Here is a 23,113-nt window from a genome sequence, read left to right as displayed (position 1 = left end):
GTGTTCAGATATTTCGCGGATTTTTAAAAGTATGATTAAAGGCAGTGATGTTAAACATGGCTCGCAATGCTTTGTCCGTACAATATCGTATGATATACAGGCATACATCAATTTATGTCGTTTTGAGGTACGTCTTGATTGTTTTTTGTTTTTTTTTGGGGGGGGGGTCAGATTTTAATGAGAAATAATAAGCCTCAACCTAAGTCAATTTCTCGACTTTACGTTGGTCATAGCAAACATTCTTAAAAACATAAACATTAAAAATAAACAGGCACAGGAGTGGCTGTGTGGTAAGTAGCTTGCTTACCAACCACATGGTTCCGGGTTCAGTCCTACTGCGTGGCACCTTGGGCAAGTGTCTTCTACTATAGCCTCGGGCCGACCAATACCTTGTGAGTAGATTTGGTAGACGGAAACTCCAATATTCAATTTACAATGAAATATAGCAAGAGAGAGCTCCCATTACTTGACATCTTGATTATAAAAAAATCCAACAACCAAATTGCAACTCACATCTACTACAAACCACAGACTCAAAACAGTATATCCTTTTCAGTTCACATCAAAATAAATATCTCATTCAATCTAGCTAAAAGGATCTGTACAATTGTATCTGACACAACCACTCGGGAACTTCGCCTACAAGGCCTCAAAATAAGTCATTGAAAGTCAATACCCACCCGCACTTATAGACCATGGAATTGAACGTGCTAAGAAATTGGACACAAACACATTAAGGACAACAAAACAAAACACCACACCTCACTTTAAATCACTCCCATACATATCAACCCACAAACCCCGAAACAATGAAGCATACAACACAATTATACAAAATCTCCCTCTGCTGGCTCAAGACCCGAAAATGAGCAACATCCTAAATACACATAAACTCCTCAAATGCAAAAGACAAGACAAATCACTCAAGAGACTCCTAACAAATGCAAAACTATACTCAACACAAACGATACCAACGGTTAGAAAATGCAGACGACCCAACTGTGGTGCATGTCCAAACCTAACTGAAGGCTCGGAATTCACATTCCAGCAAGGAGAAAAATGCTCAATTAAGATCAACTTCACATGTGCTTCCCAGAAGCTTATCTATGTCCTAACCTGTTTGATAATGGGCACAGGAATGTTGGTCGACCATGGCTCAGATATAAGGACAAGCTGAAGAGTAACCTCTCAACAGTCAATAAAGGTCACAACATTTTTGAGTAAACAGCGTTGGAGTGAACAAAATGGAGATCGTCGTGTCAAATGGTATAAAAGACTTTGTTTCAATCAGCATTATCAGACTAAGGGGTGTCAGACAAAGGAGATAATCGACTACAAATATACCGCCTGCACTCATCTGCAATCCCCACTCTTGCAACATCTGAAGGTTTCTTTGCAAGTCGTTGGCGGGTTTTAAATGTCACATTCGACATAAGCATGATTTACATAAGTTTGCGAAGGCGAAACAGGCTTCTCTATCCAGCTGGCAAGCTACTTCAGGCTGATGACGAGCAAAGACTCAGAAACATGTCCCTGAATGCTGGCTAGGCTGGGTGGGGGAGCTTGTCTCCCCTTCACAAACTTAAGGACACAGTAATTGTGTCAAGGCCGACAGGAAGCGGTCCAGCTTCCTAGGGCTAAACGGCAGTAGTGTGTTCCCTTATTGGGATTGTCACATTAAGTTGACAATATACTACAACTTTATATATATATATATATATATATATATATATATATATATATATATATATATATATATATATATAATATGTTTTTTTTTATGGACTTGACATTGTCGAGGCACCCGCCCGCGGAAGCAGAGAAGAGATACTGACTTTCTTGTTTCTAGGCTCAGATGTAGCCCAACCTAATCAGTACGTCTTAACGAAGCCTTATTTCTATAGTCAGTTCATCAACAGATCACATTTTAGATTATAACATTTAAATACAAAGAGACAGAAAAAAAGACAAAAAAAGGAAAAGGATGAGGTAGAGCTGAAGATAGAGGTGGAAGAGGCGATGGGACACACACACACACACACACACACACACACCAGAACAAATGGTGAGCTCAGCTGCGCCCCGCGGTAATGACTGCGATGGCGTTGCTGCGAAGAATGGCCAACGATACTCGCTGCAGTAAGCCACTCCACCTCACAGGACTCGTTTCTCCGACGGGCGGCCGTTATCCTTATTTCGCGGAGGAAATCGGTAAGTACGTGGTCCCAGAACACCTGGCGTCCTGACAGCGACTGGTACAAGCCGAAAGCAGATTCACAATAACTTTTGGAAAATATAATCTTTGGACCCATGACAAGAGAATCGCAGGGAGATGGTGGTTCCTCCTTTATTTGGCCAGCACGATCAACACGAATGACGGGCGAAGTTCCTGATTTTCAGCTCGGTATTGCTATAGGAGTTGTTTAATTGGGTCTCAGTTAAAATCAAGAATTGTACGCTGTGAGTTGGTTCAGCAATACGACTCTCTTTGAAATGAATTTTATATTCCCGAGGGTTGACGGTAGGTTGATTGCCTTATGCATTTAATAAGAGAGTCGAAATTAAGGTAGATGATTGTTTGCTGTAAATATATGAATATATAGAGTTATTAATATTTCTAAGTCTCTCTAAAGGAGACTACGGCAGCGGTACTGGAAATTAATAGTTATCGCCAAGCCAACATGGCAGTCCCAAAATTAGGACGAAAGCTGCCGTGAATTAGCTCCAAGAAGCCATCGCCTCTAGCTAGCTATGTGACACACGAAACCTGTGTCACATAGCTAGCTAGAGGCGATGGCTTCTTGGAGCTAATTCACGGCAGCTTTCGTCCTAATTTTGGGACTGCCATGTTGGCTTGGCGATAACTATTAATATGCATATATATATATATATATATATATATATATATATATATATATATATGCCTGTGTGTTTGTGTGTGTGTGTGTCAGGACGCCCTTGAGTGCTACTGGCAACATGTAATCCAGTTCAACCTGTTGCATGGTCGAGTCAACGGCGACTAAAATGGAAATCTCACCAGGCTTGCTTGGTGAGGAGAGTGATTGTTGAACACCCTGCGGGATGAAAAATAAGACCCGTCAAAGGGCGAAGGAACTCATGAGCAGTGAACGGCCATCCAACAAATATGTGTAAATATGTATATAACTTTTTTTTTTTAATAATATTCTTATATGCATATATGTATATTTTTACATTTATATGTTATTTATATTTAAATCTTACTTTATTTATATTTTCAAAGTACATATCTTTTACTTTTAGATATATATATATATATATATATATATATATATATATATATATATATATATATATATATATAATTCATATTTAATTCTTATTTATATTTGTAAATCACATGTCCTACTTTTGTTTTTGTGTATGAATAAGCTACTCCGTATCGGACACCAGGGTGATATTTGATCACTTTATAAAATGTTTGGGTGTTAGTTTGGTGTCTGGAATGGTATAGTTTACCTCATGGGCAGATAGAAGCTCTTTAACCTTGGTTGGTAATCTACTCTGGAGAAGGAAATCTCCGTAATAAAACCTGAAGCCTTGGAAGTTCCTGGTTTTGTCAATTTTCATGTCACACCGAAGAAAGTCTTCTTGGGCCAATAGGTAGGGGTAGTACAGTGCAAGCTACACCCACTGAAAATTATTCATCTTCACAGGTACTTCTTGTACACCAAATCTTAGTAAAATCATTGAATTGGTTGGTTGGCAAAAACCTAAAAATGTACTTGTAATTTACTCTAAAATGTCACAAACAGATTCAGTAAATGGCAAAAGAAAAAAAAAAGGCTTGGGAACGTCAAGGGAACAGGTTTGGCTCGGCAGGTGTCCCAGTATATCACAGGCTGGGTCCGGTCGTTATCCGACCACTGGTCAAACAATCTTCAAGAAAAAGTAAAAATAAACATCCTTTGAATTTTGGCTGTTGAAATGTGCGCACACTTATTGCATGTGAGTTTAAGAAATATTTCCTTGATATAGTTGTGCTCTCTGAAACTCGTCTCTCTGGTGAGGGTCAAATAAATGAACCTACTTATGGATTGGATATACTATCTTTTGAAGCGACCTACCTGAGCGTAGAGAATCTGGTGTTGGGTTTGCTCTCAAGAATTCATTAGTATCCTCCATTGCAGAATTTCCAAGTGGTATATCTGAACGGACCATGTCATGTCGTATTAATCTGACAAAAGGTAGGTTTCTTACCGTTGTCAGTATTTATGCACGTGTTGTTGTTGGCGCTCTGTCGGTTACGACGACGAGGGTTCCAGTTGATCCGATCAACAGAACAGCCTGCTCGTGAAATTAACATGCAAGTGGCTGAGCACTCCACAGACACGTGTACTCTTAACGTAGTTCTCGGGGAGATCCAGCGTGACACAGAGTGTGACAAGGCTGGCCCTTTGAAATACAGGTACAAGAGAAACAGGAAGAAAGAGTGAGAGAAAGTTGTGGTGAAAGAGTACAGCAGGGTTCGTCACAGCCCCACCCCTGCCGGAGCCTCGTGGAGCTTTAGGTGTTTTCGCTCAATAAACACTCACAACGCCCGGTCTGCAATCGAAACCGCTATCCTATGACCGCGAGTCCGCTGCCCTAACCACTAGACCATTGCACCTCCACATTTATGCACCAACAATGTCTCATTCTGATGAAACTGTAGAACAGTTTTATGACGATCTAACACAATTATTGAGGAAAGTAATAATTTCTGACAAGCTGGTCATATTGGGAGATTTCAACGCAAGAGGTGGAAATGACTACGTTTCATGGCCTGTTTTAGGCCGTCATGGAACTGGAAAATGTAATAAAAATAGAGTAGCTCGTTTGACGTTTTGTATTGAGAATAATCTGGTTGTTACCAACACTCTGTTCAAGCAGAAAATATATATATAAAACCACCCGGATGCACCCAAGATCTAAGCACTCGCATCTCATAGATTATATTTTGATCATAAAACGTGATATGAAATATGTTTCTAGCATTCGGGCCATGAGAGGTGCAGAGAGCTGGACTGACCATCGTCTAGTGCATGGAAAAATAAATGTTTCGATAATGCCTAAAAGTCGACAGTCTGGTCCTAAGACACCCAAAAAGTTAAATGTTGCAAACTTCAAATTACCAAGCAACTTGCAAAGATTCTACACTGCTAAAGAAAGTATCAATATTGATCCAAACAATCTATGGGAAGATTTCAAAATAAAAGTATTATATATATATAAGCTTGTCAGTGGGATTTAAATCACGTAAGTCCAGTGACTGGTTCTCAGATATATCAGCAGAAGTACATAATCTACTTTTAGAAAAAACAAAACTTAGGCAATACACTTCTTCCTCAGTCCTTGAAATCCAACTCAAACGAAGCTTACAGAAGGCTGAAAGGGAAAGTGCAGACTGCTCTAAGGAAAATTAAGCAGGAATGGTGGAATGACAGAGCAAAAGGGCTCAAGAATCAGCTGATAGAAATGACGCCAAGGGTTTGTACTCTTATATTAAGGAGGTATACGGCCCAAAATCTTCTTCAATAGCTCCAGTAAGAACAGCAAATGGACTTTTGCTTCTGACTGACACCGCTTCTATTCATAAGCGCTGGGTAGAACATTTTTCTGCATTTTTGAATAGACCATCATCCGCTGACATGAGGACGATAGAAAAAGTCGAACACCTTCCAGTTATAGAAGAGATGGGATTTGAAGCAGCACTAAATGACATTTATTTAGCTGTGAATAAGCTGAATAACAATAAATCTTCAGGGTCTGATGGAATCTGTGCAGGGGTCTTTGAAATATGGAGGTGACAAAATGTTTAAACTCTTAAAGATATTAATTTGTCCCTGTTGGAGAACTGAGAAAATACCTCAAGACTGGATTGATGCCATTTTAGTCTCATTCTATAAATCGGGGCCAAAGGATTTGTATGGTAATTTCCGTGGGGTTTCGCTTTTGTCTGTAATTAGAAAAGTACTTGTACTCATTTTGTTAGAACGTTTAAGTACCTTTATAGTTCCAAGTATGGTGTCTGAGTCTCAGTGTGGTTTTCGTTCCTCCAGGAGCACAGCTGATTGTATCTTTACTATCGGACAGTTTCAGGAAAAGTGCATTGAACAGAATCTTGCCATATAACATTGCTTTGTTGATTTGAGTAAAGCATTCGATACTGTTAATCGAAATGCTCTGTGGCGAATGCTAAGGAAAATAGGTTGCCCAGAAAAATTTGTGAACATGATCAGGGCTTTGCCTCAAGATATGAAAGCTAGAGTTAACTTTGGTGGTAGGCTCTCTGAATCTGTTGCCGTGGAAAATGGATTAAAGCAAGGAGACCTTGATACACCCACCCACTTTGCAATATACTTTGCTGTTGTGTTGTCGCACACTTTTCAAAACTCCGAGGAGGGTATCTACATAAAATATCGAACAACAGGGAATGTTTTTAATCTGACCAGACTGAAATTCAAATCGAAGGTTTTTACTTCATTCATTGGGGAACTCTTATACGCTGACGATTGCGATCTCGTCAGCCATTCCGAAACAGGTCTGCAATCTCTTGTATCTGCATTTGACTCAGCTTGTGATGATTTTGGCTTGACCATCAATTTGAATAAACAGTTGTAATGTATCAACTTGCATGTGGTGCTGTTTGCAACCTACCTAAAACTTTTGTTAAGGGTAAGTTACTTGAAGTTGTTGATTCTTTCATCTACCTTGGAAGCTCTGTTCAAAATGATGGAAATCTGGATACAGGAATATATCTACGTATTCAAAGGGTAGTACAAGCTTTTGGTGGCTTGGAGTCACGCGTTTGGCACCAACGATATATAAATAACAATGAAAAATTGGCTCTTTACAAATCATTTGTCTTACCAACCTTGCTGTATTCTTCTGGAACATGGATATGTTATGAAAGATATTTCAAATTCTTAGAACAATTCCACCAAAAATGCCTTCATCGCATTTTAAACATTAAATGGAGTTCTTTTACTCACAACACAGATGTCCTTGCATCTGCAGACATCACCTCAATTAAAGCTATGATTTTGAAAAACCAAATGAGATGGTATGGCCATATTGTTCGATGAACGCACGCCCAAACAGCTATTTTATGGTGAGCTTGCAGAGAGGAAACGGTATCGGTGTAAATCTAAAAAAAAAAAAAAAGAAGGTTTAAGGACGGCATAAGGACTACCATGAAGTCACTTGGAATGAATCCAGAGGACATAGAAAGCCTTGCTTCGGATTGTGCTGGATGGCGAAGAAAAGTGTGGAATGGAGTGAAAGCGTTTGAAGAGGCCAGGATGACGCATGCAAGACTCAAGAGAGATTTAAAGAGGAACGTTGCGATCGTGAAGCTGAAGGACCTTTTTCTGTGACAGACGATGCCTGTCTTTTGCGGGGCTCAAATCTCATTTGCGAACCCATGGAAAACGAACCTCCACCAACTATTCTGCCTATATATGTCTGTGCACACCTTTCAATGCAGTGTATGCCAGATGGTTTGCAAATCTAACGGAGGCCTCAAAAGACATTTTAAGATCCACTAAGATCACAACTTATCTGCAGCTCTTGGTGGTCCAAATAGGATATGCAATCTATGAGGGTGTCTTTTCAAAACATTGTCTGGTTTAAAAAGCCACGTCAGATGCCATGATAGATCTAAGGTGTAGGTACAGGAAGGGGTCAAACTCTGCATAAGGAGTAGACAACCACCACCATATATATATATATATATATATATATAATATATACACACACACATGCACGCACGCACGCACACACACACACACATATATATATACACACACACACACATATATATATATATACACACACACAAGCTTATGTATTTTTGGTTCACAAAATTCCTGATGTGAAATCGGTGTGTTGAAACAAATATTGTTATATTTAGGGATGGTCATATTTCTTGCCAGTTAACCACAAGCACTATATACTTGGTGTGCACTTTAGTTTTGTTATTATTCTTATTTTAGACTCCTTTGAAATTTTTGTATGAAGAAAGATTTTATTCAGACAAAGATAAGAATGATAACAAAACTAAAGAGAAGACTAAGTACGTAGTGCATGTGGTTATATATATATATATATATATATATATATATATATATATATATATATATATATATATATATATATATATACATATACATACATATATATATATATATATATATATATATATATATATATATATATATATATATATATATATATATATATATATATATATATATATATATATATATATATATATATATATATATATATATATATATATATCTATATATATATATATATATAGGCGTGTGGAAAGAAGCTTGCTTACCAACCATATGTATCTATGTTCAGTCCCACTGCTTGGTACCTTGGGCAAGTGTCTTCTCCTTTAGCCTCGGGCAGACCAAAGCTTGTGAGTGGATTTGGTAGACGGAAACTATGTGTGTGTGTGTATAAGTATATATTTATGTGTGCGTCTGTGTTTGTCCTCCATCACGCTTGACAACCAGGGCGGTGTGTTTACGGTCCTCGTGACATAGCAGTTCGGCAAAAACCACCGATAGAATAACTACTGGGCTTAAGAAATAAGTCCTGGGGTCGATTTGTTCGACTAAAACCCTTCAAGGCGGTGCTCTAGCATGGCCGCTGTCAAATGATTGAAATAAGTAAGAGATAAAAGATGTGTGTGTGTGTGTGTGAACACCTACATTCACACGCCACTCCCACTCTGTTTCTGAAATATGTTAGTCTGCAGCTTTAAACAAACACCCATTGGATCTTTCTGACCCATTTAACGCCAGAATATCAGATATCTCTTTCCTACACAAACACAAACACGAATGAAAATTTTGCAGGATACGGAAGATTCAATCAAATCTATTTTTCATCCAAAGACAAGAGTATTCGAACCTAAAATATAGAGCTTAGAAACAAAATACTGTAATGCAAGATAATACGATCTTCAATTATGCCAAGCTCTCCACCTCTTCTCTAGTCTGATAAATTATAACTGGATTTACGACATTACAATAAAAATAATAGGACACCTCAACTTAGTTGTAGACATTCTCTGGTAGCTATCTATTTCATTTGTCTTACCAGTTTTTTTTTTAATTAATGCCAAAATCTGTACACAACAGCCAGTCACAATCAACACGACCAGCACATAGATAGTCTCAAGGCTACTTGTCTCCGCCTTTTGACACCAAACTCAATGAAATTCCCGCCGTATTTTCTTCCTCCTACGACAAAACTTGTTGACACTAGACTCTCTCTCTATTTTTGCCTCCCTCTCTACCTCATCTTCAACTCTACACGACTTGAATCAAAGAAGGAGCCTCTAAGTGGTCACTCGATGTGCTTAAAATAGCAGCCAAATTTCATTCCCCTCACATATCCTAGCGGTTTAAATAAAGGACAAATTGAACAATGGAGTCCCTCACGCACAAAATAAAGTTGAAGATGAACAGGTATTTAACAATGCAAGATATGGGTGAGGTGAACGTATATATAGCACTGGGTAAACGTGTATATATATATATATATATATATATATATATATATATATAGCTTTACCCCTCTCGTTCTTCCTCTGTTACTACTACGTATCTCTTTTTTTCCCTCGTACTTCCTCTCTTCCTCCCGTTGCTTACCTATTCTTCTACTTCCTCCCTCTACCACTCTCTCTCTTCCCCTTACACCGGCATGGTCACATGCTTCCGGTCAATAATTCTTTTCTTCCTTGGCTATCGCCGAGCAAACACACGAACTTACTTCGTCCCTGCCTCACAGCGTTCATACACACATAATTTTTCCCGTCTGGCCGTAAAGCCTTTTCTGTTTGTTTTCCTGTCTTGTTTTTTGTCCGCCACTACATTCCTCCATGGCAAGGTTTAATTTGTGTATACAAATTTAATTTGCGGTCCATGGGAAGAGCCGTTTTAACGATGCGTCCTACCCAGCTCTTCGAAACGCAGGTGTTAAAACGGGGGTAGCTGATGAAGGAAAATGTTCTCTATGTGGCTTGTGTGTTTTCTTGTCTACGTTTTGTTTGCAATGTCCTGTACCCAGATATGCACCTATACATACAGGTGGATGTCGGTATGCACATACCTGTACGTATATATGCATATACTCATTTACTATTTGTTTATATATATATATATATATATATATATATATATATATATATATATATATATAGATGTATGTGTGTTATATATTATGTATGAAAATCAAGCACTATGCAACATCGAATACAATGCGATACACACCATCAAACACTTGACAAAAAAAAAAAATAATAATATATTTTATCCTTTCCTGTTTTTTCTATTCGAACTTACATTCATAGTTTGAATGCCTTCCATCACAGTTCTACTCAAACAATTACAGATAAATTAGAACATTTCTCACAAAGGTTTAAATGGCCAAAGCGATGTAAGGCTGTAATATTTATTCATTACCCTACTGGATTAGTAGCGACCACAAACGTAAGTCCAGAAATTATTTCAGCTGTGAGCATTTACAGATTCTATATAACGTACAAGTGCAGCCTTCGCTAAAGTACAGCTCATTCACCGGGGCCCGTAGATAGGTGAAGGGTCTTTTTGTTGTTTCACACACAAATAAAAAGACGAGATTTTAAAAATAACCATCTGACTACATACCTAACTCAGTAACAACTACAATGATAGCCAAGTCGTTGTCTATGACCCACTTCCCTAGCAATTTATCATCCACCTCCCAAGCAAGTTGTCTATCACTCACCTCCTTCAAGTTGTCTATCACCTACCTCTCCAGCAAGCTGTGTACTACACCTTTGTACCATCAATTCACCCGTCTTTCCGTCATCCTGTTAGGAAGCCTATCAAAACAGTTGTATCTGAGGAGAATGAATTAAACCTTAATCACAATACACTCATTAAACTAGAATTGAACTACAAATAGTCAGACACCCCTGTATGGATTATTATTACAACTATATCAACGTGAGTAAACCATAGAGAGCTGGCAGTTAGCAGAGAACTGTAATGTCTCTCGGTAGTCCCTTCTTCGTTAATACAAAGGTGTTTGCAAAATTCAACAACGTCGTAACTCCTCCCACTCCACCTCAAGTCAATTGAAAATTTCATCCGTAATAAGAAGGGAAAATCATTTGCGTTAACTGCAAACTCAAAAATTCAAATTAGTATAAAATAAAATGTAACCGTTCAGTGGAGAACGAGTTTCTTGGATGATAAGGGCGATAACTTAGGGCATGTTTCAGTGTTATAAAAATAACCTATAGCGAACATCAGCAGTTTGTCCATCGACTGAATATCAGTTTCACCGATACCGACCTGTCCAACTTATAATCTTTCACTTTGATAAAGAATAAAGGTTGTATTTCTCTAGATGCCATATTAATTACTTCTATGAACTGCAACCGCTTGAACATCCTTCGCACTTTTATTCATGATTTCCCTCAACTTTTGTCTTGTTATCACGATAAACAGACGATACCACCACCACCACCGCTGCCATCATCGTTATGTCCATTTTTCATGCTTGTATCATTTGGTTGGGTCTTCTCTAACACTTCTTGAGATCAACCTTCACTACTTCTGCCTTTATCTTTCTTGATCTTCTTCCGCTGGTGCTTTCTACACGAATCTCCTGGTACAGCTTCACACATCTATCATCCATACATATTCATATGTTCGTGTTAGCACAAACTCTTACACACCACATCTGATTCCTCTTATACCTAGCTTTTATGTGTCTCACTCGTTTGTATTTCGTCCTTCTCTTACATTACGCTACACCCATCAAATTATGACCACTTCGTTTCTTTCCAACTTACACCCACCTGTATTTAGTATCCCCACCTACCGCTGTCTCACTATCATGCAGCATTGCAATTTGTACATAAGCGTCGTACAATGTTCCCTTCACTGGGAGAGAGAATCCTTTGGTCAGCAGCCAAAGTGATAACCTCCGGAACTCTTACCACCATATTCTAATTCTGGTTACGATGCTTTCAGAATATTCTCCTCAGCTGCTGCCAAGGTCACCTACATAATTGAAACTTCTGTCTCATGCCTTCTGAGCATTGCAAGGAGTTCATATTCTCGATATCCTGTGGTCAACATCTAATTCAGGCAAAGTCTTTATTCACTATCAGTCTATCCTTGATTTCGCTCTCTTGTGCACCTGTAGATCATATTGTGTATAGCGTAATGAATTCCTACCAACTCCATTTCTGTATACTGAGCTCGGCCATTTCCATATTGGTTTCAGAATCCTGTCTTTCTTTCTGACTCAGGTTAGTATAAGGCCTATTGAGTAATTTCGTTTTTTTTATGTAACCACATCCGTAATTTCTTCTCTGACTCTTTCACAGTCTCTGTTATACAAATACTAGTACATGCGCGCGCATATATGCGTCTGAGTGCGTGTGTACGTGCATGTGTGTATACATACATTCGTGCATAATCTGTAAAACTTCCCAGATGTTTATCATTTAAGTATATATGAGCATGTCTAGATATGCAAGTGTATGCATGAGAAGACATACATAAAACAAAACACAAATCTGCACACATACATACATACATACACATATACATACGTACATACATACAAAAAAACACCCTTGTTGATGTTGAAATTCCAATGAAAGATCCTTGGATCTAGGTTAGAAACCAGTTCTTTCTCTATTGGCAAGAAATCTTGAAATAAAACTGAATAAAAGCATGCATGCTTGATGGGGCTGGGGTTATTCCAGGTTCGACTATCTATTTGTCTGTCTGTCTGTCTATCTTCGTTTATAAATCTCGTCAGCCACATAATGGCTTAATTAACACGTGTCTACCGTTTAAAGACCAAATAAAGAGGGAAATCTATGAAGAAGACACCAGTGGATGTTAATGGTAGAGGCATGTCTTGAACGAGTTACATTTTCCATTAGTTCAAATAGGAGATATCCTATATCTTTTTATCTCAACCAGCTAGAAATAACAGGCAAATTCTCTCGAATTACTCTACATCCTAATACAAAAAAAAAAAAGAAACAAAAAAACATTGCAGAATGTAGATTTGAATATCGTTAAATTATATGATCACGGATGGAATGTCTCCTCATCCGAGGTAACTCAACGGTTTCTTACAACAAAAGCCACTGTTGAACTGATCTGACCAGTTGATGTCATTCATACGACTATTCACTTGCACAAACACGGGTTTCTCTTTGTTGGGAAAGGGTACATAGATATATTTGTCCTTACCTTCGAAACCGGGGAGTAGATGGACAGGGACAACTGATGAAGGGAAATATTCTTTATGTTGCATGTCTCGTTTCTTTGTTTTTTTCGTTGTTCGAAAAAAAGTTCGTTTTCTGTTTTCGTTTCTCATTGTGTTTAACGTTTTTTTTTTTTTGTGATGTCCTGTACCGATATATGCATGTATGTATACTTATAGATGTAGGTACGTACATATATGTATGGATATATGAATATATTTATATATTATTTATATTAGTATATAGATATACATACATACGTATAAGACATTCTTTCGATAGCCGTACATGAAAAGTGAAAGCTTTCGGCAATTTCCGTAAAAATGTTTTTTCTTTCATTTTCTGAATCACTTGTGTTCATGTACTTTTTGTGTATATATGTGTGTTTATGTGGCTGTAAGTATATGTATATACATATATATTTTGTGTATACAAAAAATATACAAACATAAGTGATTCAGAAGAAAAAAACTATGTAAGGTTTTTTTTACGGAAATTGCCGAAGAAAGGTTTTCACTTTACATGTACGGCTATCGAAAGATGGCATATATGTATATCAGAACTGACCAAGGATCGGGAACGTGAAACTCTGAGTAGCAGTCTTTTTGTTTTTTGTAAAGTTTTGGCAACTTTAATAAAAAAGGTATACACACGCATGTGGATCATATCTCTCTCTCTATATATATACACACACACACACACACACGTATGCGAGAGGATGCACAAACTGAACAGAAAATATTAGAAATTGATATTGATCTTGACCATAAGGCCGAGAAAAAAATATCCTAATATTTAGTTAGATAAATATAAACTTGTTACCAGTTCAAATATTTTAAGAAAGTTTATTCATTCAAATTCAAAAGTGCATCGATACTCCATTACAACCACTCCGCGTTTCCAGTTTATTTTTTTTTATAGTTTTCCATATATATATATATATATATACACAGACAGATAGGCATGTGTGTGTATATATATATATATATGTGTATAATGTATGTATATTTGAGTGTGTATATATATATATATATATATATATATAGTCCACACGTTTAGAGAGAGCACGAGGGAGAGAGAAAGGGGGGAGAGAGAGAGAGAGATCTTGATAATTTTTTTTTCAACCACTTGGTTTTACTCTTACTTGCTAGAAAAAATAAATGAATGCAATATTCATCATTAGCATGCAAGACTGCATTTAAAAAAAGAGTCTGATAAAAAATTGAAAAAGTAAAATAGTAAGACATACTATTATTACTATTATATATATATATATATATCACACATATATACATACATTTATAGCTAAACACATACACACACACATATCTCTCTCTCTCTCTCTCTCTCTCTCTCTCTCTCTCTCTCTCTATATATATATATATATATATATATATATATATATATATATATATATATATATATATATATTTATTTACTTTAAATTCTCTGCTGCTGAGAATGAATATGAACAAAGGTACAGTGTGTTACAAATATATCACCCCCTATATTTATAGAAACAGACATTTTGTAAACTCACTAATGTTCGAACAATAAAACAAAAATACTGTACAGATTTCCCGCGATTCAGCTTGGGTACGGAAGTGACATCACAGAGCAAAAGGACTATTTGTAAGCGTGGTGGGAGATTGTCAACATTTCCTCGAGTTCCCACCTCATCTCTACTGTATTACCACCCTCTAGTGACCTAAATATCTGTGGGGATAACTTGCAGTTAGCTCTGGCCTGAAAGCTTTTCGCTACACTTTGCTGACCCCTCTGCTTAAAAGTGCTGGTCAAGTGAGGCGTCTGAGAAGAATTAGACCAAGCTGACAGTTGGCATATTGGGACGGTGTTATGTTTTGGCGGGAAATCCCCGTCTCCGCTTGCCTCACCCTACCTCCACCCCGAGGGTAGACACATTGCTTCTGTTCTCTTTATCTTGGCGTTATATGTATTTGTATATTTACTTGTAAATGCATGTCTTTTCTACATATACAGCTATGTATGGCATTTTATAAACTTTTACATTTATAAAATCAATGCATTTTCATGAGCATGCTTATGTGACAGGCAAAAGTATATTTTTACTTAGAACCTTCTGCTTTATATATGCACACACACACACACACACTTGTGTGTGTATGTATATATGCTTTATAAATACACATATACATATGCATAACTTTACATATTTTAGTCCCTCACACATACACAGCTACATTCACACAGATAGACACATATATCTATAAACACATATCTTTGATTAAATACTCTAATCTATACAACCATCTTAGAAGATGGACAATTTCCAAAAAGTGGAAAAAATCGGGGAAGGAACTTATGGTGTTGTTTATAAAGCACGGGACAAGATTACTGGACAGTTTGTAGCTTTGAAGAAGATCAGGCTGGATGCGTGAGTATACAGTTTTATTATATACACAAACACGTATGCATACATACATTCTACACACACACACATTCCCATCCATCCATATATATATATATATATATATATATATATACATATATATATATATATATATATATATGTGTGTGTGTTTCTACATGTTAAAATTCTTTGATTCAAAGGACCACAAAATATATTAAAATAATTCACATTTTCGCATAACGGAGTCCATGGAGGTGGTCGAAACAGCCTACTAAAAATAGTTGCGAAATTAGTTCTCCTCTAAGTCCCATGCCTTATGAAGAAGAAAAAGTGTAGAGAATTGGGGTGACACAAAGTGTAAAATATTGAAAATTGTATCAGAATCGTGATTCCCGTTGCATGAAACACAGGAATACAATAAAAAGAAAAAGTAATGAAGGCAAAAACTTCTCTTTCTTTTCTCATGCGGTATAGGATTTGGACCTGTTTTAAAGGGAAGGAGACCTGAAGTTTTAGATATACAGTATGTATGTGTATAAACGTGGGCGGGGGGGGGGGGGGGGGACATGTATGTGTGTGATGTACGCATGTGCAAAAATTGAGCAGATCTCTGAACAAAGTTATTCCCGTCACAAACCACTTTCTCTTATTTCAGATACTGTATGGTCCAGATGGACTATATGTAATCTAAAACTACCTTACTTCAGCTCTCCTTCCCTTTAAAACGGGACCAAATCCTATACCGCATGAGAAAGGAAAGAGCAGTTTTTGTCTTCATTACTTTTTCTTTTTATTGTATTCCTGTGTTTCATACAACGGGGGATCACGATTCTGATACAATTTTTAATATTTTACACTTTGTGTCACCCCACTTCTGTACACTGAGTCGTGATACATTCTTACAATGAACCGTTTTTTTTTTCAATAGAATCTTTCGGAAGACACCATGCTGAAAAAGAAAAAAAAACTCGTCTCATAATTAAAACATTCCTAAATATTTGCAGCCAATTGTCTCAAGGGTTAATAGTCCTATTCTCGTCTGTTGTTATTCTCTTCTGTTTTCTGATCAAGGCATTCCAGTTTTATTGTCTTTCATTGCTGCATTGTCTAATAATGCAGATGCGTATCTCCCCTTAAAAAATGCATTTTTCTGAAAAAGTTTATTCGGATTCCTAGGTTTTAAGGGGCTAATGCAGTTTCGCACCTATCCTTGAAAAATGCATTTTTTGGAAAAAAATTTTTCGGGTTTCTATATTTTAGATGTTGGAGATTACAAATATTCCCCGTCTTGCCCCCCCCCCCCCCCAATTTAAGTTTGTTTACTTTAAAGAGATTGTAGAGAATTGACGAACATATGCAAATCGAAATTAAATATAGACAAAAACATTAAAGTGAAAAAGGTTTTACATGTCGAGATTACGAATGTGCAAAAAAATAAATTGACGTCAGATGAATTCAACAGATTGCTTGAAGTTGCAATCTACGAGATAATGAAAACTATGATTTGAGGGAGACTTCCTGCTGTTTCTAGCAGGTTAGTGACATATAGACTCCTTTCGCTCATGTGGGAGATTCGGTTGTTATTTTTAAAGGCTCAGCGAACGACCACGTAATCTCCATGAGTTCGTGAGGGAGATAGATGTAACTTCTATTTTGAGCAGGTCTTTCATGTAGAAGTTGTGTCACGGATGACTTACTGAATGAATATTAGTTTCTTCAATCATCAAGACCAATAGGTCTCCGGCAGTTGCTGTTGGCCCAGTTCCACTTACAAGGCTTTGGCTGCCCTAAGTATGGTAGAAGACATGTCTCCAGGTAGTAGGGGCGAACCTGGGACCTTGTCATTTCATCATACACAGGAATCTCATTCTCTACGCCATATTATTGTTGTTGCACTGATTGCTAATATCACTCTACATCAGACTATCAAAGTGATTAACGCTTAATCCATGATACCTAATAGTAACATTGGTTGCTAACGTCCAGACAACCTTGGTTAATGGGTACTTTTTGGTTATCTCACTCCCATTAAAAAATTGGGTTATCTCCACCAACTAAAAAAATGCTTAACCCTCAATAAAACAAAAGAAAAAAGAAATGAAAAATTAATAAACATGCAAAGTGAAAAAATTAAACATCTTATTGAATCAGATATTTTTTATAACAAATCATACAAAACTGAAAAAAATTAATAAACATGAAAACTAAAAAAATTAAACGTCTTATTGAATCTGATAACATTTTTATAACAAATCGTACCATGAACTATTGAGGAGGCCAATCTCTTGTCGCTACATAAACTCAACTTTTTATTGGGGAGATAACCCAACTTTTTAATGGGGCTCAGGTAACCAAAAAGTACCATTTAATGTTAGCATATGCTAATGGGAGAATTTCTGTATGATCGCTCGATATTCTAGGAATGGCCAGGAAATTTCCCACTAAATCATATTCAGGTGTTAGAAGACATGGCAGCAACTGATCATCGTATGCTGTCTTTTTTTCAATACTGTATTTCTAAAACTATAGAAGTACCTTCATTAGATTGTCTTTACTGTAACCATTTATTTTTATTCAGATAGTGCACCCTGGATCCACACTATCAATGTCGCCTCTTTTATAAAAAAGCAGAATATGATTTAGTGGGGAATTTCCTGGCCATTCCTAGAATATCGAGCGATCATACAGAAATAATCTTGCATGCATTAACTTCAAACCTTATTAATAGCTTCGTTGTTTCTTTCCAGGTTTAGCCCCAAAAGACATTTATGCTGATATGGTTGCTACATTAGATGAAGATCCAGCTTTATCAACAGCTGAATTTAAGGAGGGAAAAGGAGAGTCTTGAAGATCACCCCCAACGTCTGGACATCTTGCAACTGCTACTGTGGCGATCTTTCGATAGCAACCATATCAGCATAAATGTCTTTTGGGGCTAAACCTGGAAAGAAACAATGAAGCTATTAATAAGAAGGCTTGAAGTTAATGCATGCAAGATTTCACAGCTCCTAACATCATTCAGCCAACTCTTATATATATATATATATATATATATATATATATATATATATATATATATATATATAAATTCAATAATAGGACGAATTCTTTTACAAGAATTTATCAAGTAGCTAGCGTGAATCCCTCATAGCGTGAGGCATTATTGTATAATAATGACCTTATATAAATAAGAATATATATATATATATAATCTGTAAAAGGCAGATTTTCTGTATGTGTGTATATGTTTAAAATTCATACATTTACACAATTCCAAATTTCTTGGATGAAAGAATTGGAATTAATATTCTAAATACCATAACTGAGGTCACAGCGTCATTTTTTTCCGTCAAAATAACTCCCATAAAACTACACAAATTAACATTTTCCCCTCTAATAAAATCTAATTTCCTCTTTCTACTACCTATACAGATCCTTTCAACTCCTACTTTCTCTTATGAACCTTTACGAACAATCCAACAACAAATACAAAAAAAAAAGGAAGGAGAAACACTCACAGTAAAAGAAACGGACACAATACCAATCCTACGTAAAAACACATCACATTTTGATACTGTAATGACAGATACTTTCACTTTAATGGTTTCATTTTCATACTGAGACTACTAGTGAAACTATACTCTCACATATATACAGGCATACATACATACATGCATATGTATATCTGCACAAATGTATCCATATACATGTATATATATAGGAGAGAGAGAGAGATGTATATGTATACATATAGATGTATATGTACACATATATGTATAGATATAGATCTATATGCATACATGTATATGTATACATATATACACCCATACACAAACACACACATTAGTCATTTTTTTATTATCCAAAACTATGTCAAAAGTACTGAATGGATCTAAAGAAATTTGGAAATTATATTCTATGCATAACGGCTATAACCCCCTTGAAAGTTCATATATTTTTGATGTTGATGAAATTTTAACCATTCATATTACACACAAATAAAGTAATATTTCTAAAATTTCTTCTTAGGAATTACAAAGACCCCTTCATGGGCACTTCACACCCACAATTTAGTCATTTTTCCTAAGCAAAGACGAATACAGTTATTGATTGTAAATTTTTTCCGCCCAGTTACCTATCGATATAGTGGTCATTTGCAAACTCCAGAGGCAACACTTTCATTTCCCTTTACACCAAATGTCACATGTTATTTCAATTGGGTCATGCCCTTCCAGTTGCTATAGATTTGTAATGCATCTTACAGCTGTGCCTGTCACCTGTATGGTGACGAATCCTACATTGGGGAGTGGTAACGACTAAGCTAGGGTAGCTGACTGATTATCGTGATCATTCGTCTTTTGCTTTCCTGTAGCTTTGCTCTCTTTTACAAACTCAGTGAACATATATTTCCTATTTCAAAGAAATTCAAACAATACATATAAGACCCAAGTTAAAAAGATTCCCATCAATTCAACTTCTCTGGTTGACATTAAAACACCCACCCCCAATAGAGGCCTTGACTCCCACATTTTTCAGCTCCATGAGCTCCATTTTCAGGAGCAAAATCCTTTTTACAGGGTCCATAACCCTGGAATTTTTGAGTGTGCGCATAAATATCAGTACTATGGGATACATGTGTCATGATTAGAATTTTTTAGGGTCTGTAAAGAAGGAAAGGACCCCCATATGCATTTTTGATGAAATTCAAATCATGGGGATAAAGAAGATGATGTCACATGTTATCGAGGCTACCATTCTTTCTGGATGTGGAAAAAGTGATGGCGTCTTTATTCCAAGAATTCCTCTTACTCCATCAGGAGCAGACATTCCTTTTACATTCAGAAGACTTCAATTCCCCATTCGTGTCACTTTTGCCATGTCCATTAACATATCTCAGGGTCAGATCTTCTCTGTGGCTGGTCTTCTCTTGGAAGAGCCCTGCTTCTCACATGAACAACTGTATGTTGGCTGCTCAAGAGTGGGAAGCAAAACAAACCTATTTGCATTTGCTCCACAAGGAAAAACAAGGAATATTTACGAGGTGTTCTAATCACAACAGCAAGAAAGTATGTACATGATCACCTTTTTTTACCAAACTTCATTGGCATTTATTGATACACACACACATATATATATATATATATATATATATATATATATATGTGTTTGGGTGTGTGTGTATATATATATATCTATATATATATATCTATATATATATAAAGATGAGAATGTGTGTCTGTGTGAATCCCTAAAACTCGAGAACTACACAACCAATTTCATTCTAAGTTTACACATGCCTTACTTAGGGTCCATGTAGTGTCTTAGCCCCAAAAAATTTTAACTTCTTGCATAGTTCGAGCCTACAGCAATATCATATCTCCTCCACTATTTCAGTATTACGTGTCAAAAGTGAAACAATAACATCACTCTACTGTAATGTCAGATACTTTCACTTAAATACTTTCAATTTCATACTGAAATTATTAAAGTGAAACTATACTCTCACGTATATACAGGCATACTGTAAGACCCAAGTTAAAAACATTCTCAACAATTCAACTTGTTGACATTTACACCCCCACCCCCAATAGGGGCCTTCATTCCCACATTTTAGAGCTCCATGAGCTCCATTTTTCAGGAGCAAAATCATTTTTATTGGTTCCAGAAGACTGGAATTTTGGAATATGCGCATAAATATCAATAGTATGGGATACATGTGTCATGATTAGAATTTTTTTAGGGTGTGTAAAGAGGGAAAGGACCCTCATGTGCAATTTTGATGAAATTCGAATCCTAGGTATTCCAGTTCCTTAAAGAAAATATAACAGAAAAGTCTCATTCTTCAATTGCATGTTACACGGGCAACGCTGGATATCTCTGCTAGTATATATATATATATATATACACATTTCGAATTTACAGAAAACAAAAGATGGGTGAGGGAACAACTGACGCTTGGGAAGAACGGAAAATTCTTTGATGATTTGAGCCTATGCTCTTCAATCCCAATGTATTTCATCTGATGGGTAAATCCTGGGTTTGCTTCATTGGATTATAAGCAGTTTACTGAGTTAATATCCAAAACAATTTCAATAAATAAGGAGATTAATACTGTAACAATTTATACACCATATTTAGTTTAGACTTATGTCTGACATATGTTTCTGCTGCATGGGTATCATGCAGTGTGATTTTCATTCAGGTTAAAAACGTGTCCATGCAGTGTGATTTTCTTTCAGGTTAAAAACGTGTCCATGCAGCCTTTATTCAAGATGCTGTCACTATTGAAGTTTGAAGTTCAAACTTTAATAGTGGCAACACCTTCATTTCTGTATTTTCTGACATTTCTCTTTCTCTCTCTGATGATAGAATATCTAGCTTATGGATGACTCTGTCTCTGACAACAGGACTCTGCACCTTGCCACACAAACAGGAGAACCCAGTCATGGCTGTCAGACAGTTTCTGTGACCACATCACCCCTAACATCTGGCCCACTAACTCCCCAGACAGCAACCCCCTTGATTATTACTCCTTTTATCACCAAAGATGAACTGGAGACGAGGATTATGGCAGCATTCACCAACTTAAATAAGGAGACTGTCCAGAAGAGTTGCAGAAGATTCCAAAGTCGTCTGGAGGCCGTGGTTGAAGCCAATGGCAATTTTATGGAACGAATTTACTCTTTAGTATTTCAAGATATTTTTTTGTAATTTTGGTAAATATATAGGTGTAGGAGTGGCTGTGTGGTAAGTAGCTTGCTTACGAACCACATGGTTCCGGGTTCAGTCCCACTGCATGGCACTTTGGGCAAGTGTCTTCTGCTATAGCCTCAGGCCGACCAAAGCTTTGTGAGTGGATTTGGTAGACAGAAACTGAAAGAAGCCCGTCGAATATATATGTGTATGTTTGTGTCTGTTTGTCCCCCCCCAACATTGCTTGACAACTGATGCTGGTGTGTTTATGTTCCCATAACTTAGCGGTTCGGCAAAAGAGACCGTTAGAATAAGTACTAGGCTTACAAAGAATAAGTCCTGGGGTCGATTTGCTCAACTGAAACAGGTAAAAGAGTAATATCTTAAAATGAGATGTTTGTTATTTTCATTTTTGTGAAATTTTGGTGAGTTTATTCACTGCACCCTGTGTATGTATGTGTGTGTGTGTATATATATATATATATATATATATATATATATATATATATATATATCATCATCATCATCATTTAACGTCTGCTTTCCATGCTAGCATGGGTTGGACGATTTGACTGAAGACTGGCGAACCGGATGGCTGCACCAGGCTCCAATCTGATCTGGCAGAGTTTCTACAGCTGGATGCCCTTCCTAACGCCAACCACTCCGAGAGTATAGTGGGTGTTTTTACGTGCCACTGGCACGAGAGC

General features: G+C 36.8%; 1 protein-coding gene across 1 annotated transcript in view; it reads left to right on the top strand.

Annotated features, from left to right (window-relative positions):
* The first annotated feature begins 14,790 nt into the window (after nucleotides 1-14,790).
* The window catches only part of LOC106876684 (cyclin-dependent kinase 2), a 49,481-nt gene continuing 41,158 nt past the window's right edge, over nucleotides 14,791-23,113 (top strand). The window contains exon 1 of the mRNA XM_014925317.3: nucleotides 14,791-15,737. Within this exon, the coding sequence (XP_014780803.1) occupies nucleotides 15,622-15,737 (116 nt within the window). The 5' untranslated portion in view covers nucleotides 14,791-15,621. The remainder of the gene's footprint in view (nucleotides 15,738-23,113) is intronic.

The sequence above is a fragment of the Octopus bimaculoides genome, chromosome 16 (genome assembly GCF_046866305.1).
Source record: "Octopus bimaculoides isolate indiv1 chromosome 16, ASM4686630v1, whole genome shotgun sequence".
Lineage (NCBI taxonomy): Eukaryota > Metazoa > Mollusca > Cephalopoda > Octopoda > Octopodidae > Octopus > Octopus bimaculoides.
The sequence above is the reverse complement of the archived record's forward strand: the minus strand, read 5'-3'. Positions and strand labels throughout refer to the sequence as shown.